This window comes from Penaeus monodon, chromosome 14, assembly GCF_015228065.2.
Source record: "Penaeus monodon isolate SGIC_2016 chromosome 14, NSTDA_Pmon_1, whole genome shotgun sequence".
NCBI lineage: Eukaryota > Metazoa > Arthropoda > Malacostraca > Decapoda > Penaeidae > Penaeus > Penaeus monodon.
In genome coordinates this window covers 10936976-10941975 of record NC_051399.1, presented here as the reverse complement: position 1 = coordinate 10941975, position 5000 = coordinate 10936976, and the positions used below count along the sequence as shown (strand labels likewise).

The 5000-nt window shown below is 19.5% G+C and overlaps 1 protein-coding gene across 1 annotated transcript in view; it reads right to left on the bottom strand.

The window, feature by feature from the left end:
* Positions 1 to 4216: 4216 nt before the first annotated feature.
* The window catches only part of LOC119580571, a 1941-nt gene continuing 1157 nt past the window's right edge, over positions 4217 to 5000 (bottom strand). Inside the window, exons 1-3 of the mRNA XM_037928684.1 lie at positions 4983 to 5000; positions 4391 to 4451; positions 4217 to 4267 (exon numbers count right to left, since the gene is read on the bottom strand). The exon at positions 4983 to 5000 is cut by the window's right edge and continues 1157 nt beyond it. Of these exons, the coding sequence (XP_037784612.1) occupies positions 4217 to 4267; positions 4391 to 4451; positions 4983 to 5000 (130 nt within the window). The remainder of the gene's footprint in view (positions 4268 to 4390; positions 4452 to 4982) is intronic.

The window sequence follows — 5000 nt, the reverse complement described above, 5'->3', positions numbered from 1 at the left end:
TATACTATAAGCATATATATATACATATATATATATATTATGATATATCTATATATCTATATAATACATACATACATAATATATATATATTACTTTTTTAGGATATGTAATAAACGTAAAATTTGTTCGGCTATTATATTACTAGATATCTATATATATATATGATATATATATAATCATATTATATATATATATATATATATATATAGGCATGTATATATAATATATCTATATATATATATCGATATATCTATATATATTATTCATATCTCTATAGTACAGATATCTATATAATACATATACATACATATATATATATATACTATATATAATAAGATATATATACATTATATATACGTTATATATATATATATAATGTATCTATATATGTATATATATATGGTATCTATATAATACTTATCTATATAGAATATATATTATATGTAATATATATATATAATATATAATATGATGGTAATATATATATCAATAAGTCATATATATATTATATATACTATTTACATATAATATGTATATATATAAATATGTATATATATAAATATGTATATATATAAATATGTATAATATATTATATGAATATATACTATATGAATATATATACATATGCTGTATGTACGGTATATATGTATGTTATGTATGTTCTTGTATGTATCTAATCTATCTATCTATATATACTACATATATTATATACTGTAGTATAGATATTATATATTTTATATATAGATCTTATACCTATATATATATAACTATATATATATATATATATATATATATATCTATACATATATATATATATATATATATATATATATAGATATATATATTATATATATTATATATATATGCATATATACATATATATATGCATATGTATATATACACTACATATAATAATATATATATATATAGATCTATATATATCTATCTGATCTCTCGAGATATATATATATACAGCTGATAACATATGTATAGTCTCAAGTCTCTAGATATTATCATAGATATCTATACTATATATTACTAATATTATATATATATATTATCTATATATACTATCTATACATATTTATGTGTATATTTTTTTAAAAATTATATATATTATATATATATATATGTTACTACACATATTTATATATATATTCATACATATACATACATATACATATGTATATATATATATATATTATCTATATATATAATATATATAATGTATTATACATGATATAGATATATGTATAATATACGCATATATATATAGGTATAGTTATGATACATATATTGTATATATATTTATTGTATATAGACATATATATATACATATATGATATATACATATATTATACCATATGTATATATATAGATTATATAGATATATATATAATTATGCATATGTAATATATCATATTATCAGATATGGCTATTATACTATATAGTACATATGTTTATATACATAATAGATACATATGTATTAGAAAATTATATTATATATGGCAAGTACATATATTATACTAATATAGTATATATAGATATATATATATATCTATATATATATGTACCTACACATGTGGGTATATATATTCAACGACACAAATCTGTCTTATTTTTTTAAAAAAAAAAAAAAAAAAAAAAAAAAAAATCTCATTATAACACTGCTTGCAACATCATCATTCAGATGTGTACTACCTAACTGTTTCATCTATGGGTATATACTCACAACCTAACATAATTAACACAACTATACTCACTTCTGTGGGATAACAAAGTGGTACAACATTAAAGTAATCTTACATAACAAATTCTCTAAGACAAGACAAGACAAGAAGAAAAGAAATTTAAAATATAGAAGCAAATTGGGGTATCCCTCCACTCTTCCTCACTCATTACTTCAGCCTAATTTGCAATCTTAAAGTATCTATGGCTACTAGAAACCACACTTGTGTTTAAACATATACTCAACATATCAGACATAAATAATCAGAAGATAAAATCTCTTCATTATGATATCTATTCATCATATGAGTATGGGAGATATAATTTTACACAGAACAGCACAAATATACATTTATGTATTAAATATGTATAAAAAATATGCATATGTAAAATTTATATCAAAATATAATTGCATGTATCATATTACATGTGACGTAAATGTATACAAATATACATCAATTATGTACTTATAAATTTTTCCCTTTTACATATAATTTATTTAATCATGCTATATAAATGCACACTCATGCATGCATGTACAATATACACACCTTGAAACTAAACACACACACCTACAATATGTATGTGTGTTTAAAAAAAAAAAATATATATATATATATATACTATTTATATATTATATATATATAATATATATATATATATTATATATATGTATATATGTATTTTATATATATATATTTATATATATATATATATAGAATTTATAATATCTTTATATATATATACTCTATATAATGTATATATACTATATATCGATATATTATATAGATATCATAGAATCTCTACTATAAATGTATAATATATATATATCTGTTATGTATATATAATAATATATAATATATTACTTATATATATGTCTCTCTCTATAATATGTATAGCATATACATATCTAATATCTATACTATCTATATCTATATTATATATATAGATATACTATATATACATTCTCTATATATATCTACTATCTAATCTATATATATCTCATATACATATACATTATATCTACTATACATTCTAGATACTATATATATATCTATATATCTATATGTCTATCTATATACTCTATACAATATATATATATATACATATTATATATATATATATCATCTACATATATATTATATACATATCTATATATATCAATATACATATAATATATACATATATATATATACATATATATATATACATATATATATATATAGTATATATAATATATATGTATATGTATATGTAATATGTAATATGTATATGTTATGTATAAATGTAGAGTATATTATGTAATATGTATATAGTAATATATATAAACACACACACACACCAGAAATCAGCATAATCACAATACAATAAAAAAAATTATAACATATTAGAATATAAAAAATTCATAATAGAAATAATATAAGTTATGATGATAATGATAAAAAAATAACTTAATAATAAATACAAACAATGACATGAATAGGCTAATGATAAATAACAAAAAAAGGTAATAACGTAATGATGATGACAATGATGATAATAATAACAAGAAAATATAATATAGAATACCATAATAATATAATAACAATAATCTCATATGAAATGACAACAGAAACAAAAGAACTATATGAATAATAATAATAATCATAATAATATAATAATAATAATCAATAATAATAACAATAACAACAACAACAATAATAATAATAATAACAAAATAATAACCATAATAAAAATGACATTCATAAACAAAAACAACAAATAATTATTTAAAAAAACATCAAATAATAATGATGAAAAGCAACACTAAAACTACTGCAACTAAAACTGACAACAACAATACTAACAACAATAGTAAAATGATGGTAGTTCTAGTTATGTTAACAAGCAGAGTGCTATATAATAATCTTTATAATAATAATAATAATAATAATAACAATAAATACTTACATGATGATGATAACAGTAATAATAATAATAATAATAATAATAATAATAATAATAATAGTAACAATAATAACAATAACAATAATAACAATAATAATAATAATAATAATAATAATAATAATAATAATAATAATAATAACAACAAAATTAACAACAACAACAATAATAATAGGAAACTAAAAATTCAGTTCAGAGATATTTCATTTCCTTCATATGTGGCATTATGAAGCCATAAATAGTTCATGCAGTGTACAGTGTTTCCAGCAAGTTCTCTGCATGACATTTTTATGCATCCTTTCCCTTTCTTTGTTTTCATAAAACAAAATTATTTACACTAAACATGAGAAATGATTAACCTTCATTTTTGGTATATTTATATCATCTGAAGAGTTATTTTTCAAGGGAGTCTTACAAGGTAAGATAATGAAGATTTCAAAATATACAGTATAGACAGTTTGAGCAAATCCAAAACATTTTCATAGATGGCATTTTTGTCTCAAATTCAAAATACACATTATTTCAACACAAAAGTCTAATACTTTCAACATCTATTCTGACTTTCAACCTTCACTGACAAATAAATGATGGTTATCTATTGGGAAAAATCTCAATTATTCTATAGACTTCTATATCAGGAAGATGTGCATACAGCATACATAATAATCCAAGCTGGTAGTTATTATCAATCAAGGAACCAGTCAAAGCTCAACTCTACCAGAATGAAGATGAAGGATAGTTCATGTTTTTTGCCATAGTGCAAGAGGAAACTGTGATTGCTGTGCACAAAAGTAAATGAGTAAATTATAGCAAAATAATATTTTCTTTTCTTTTTTTCTTAAAATGTGTTTCACCCCAAAACCTTGATTTTGCCCCCCTAACTGCTGGATGATGGGGAATATGGCTAATATGTAAAGCCAAAGTGTGCAATAAACAACATATTGTAATCACACAAAACAACACGATAGTATAGATTTTATCTGTCACTCTAGTCATACACAAATTAATATACTGAAAATATTAATCATTGCTTGAATAATTATATCTAAAAATGCTATCAAGAAATACTGTTTGTTAAATAAATATAATCAAAGTAGATTATGAGAATATAAACAACACAAGATAGAATTATCATCCCCATTATGATCAATTTACATGTTGGTTAGTCTACATTACAATGCAGGTTATGTGTAACATATTGATACTTATGAAAACAAATCTCAAATTAATAAGAAATACTAGAGAAACTATTTATGATTATATATACATTCAAAGGTAATTAAATATGCAATATAAATAGAACAGAATACACTGCATAAGACTGTACA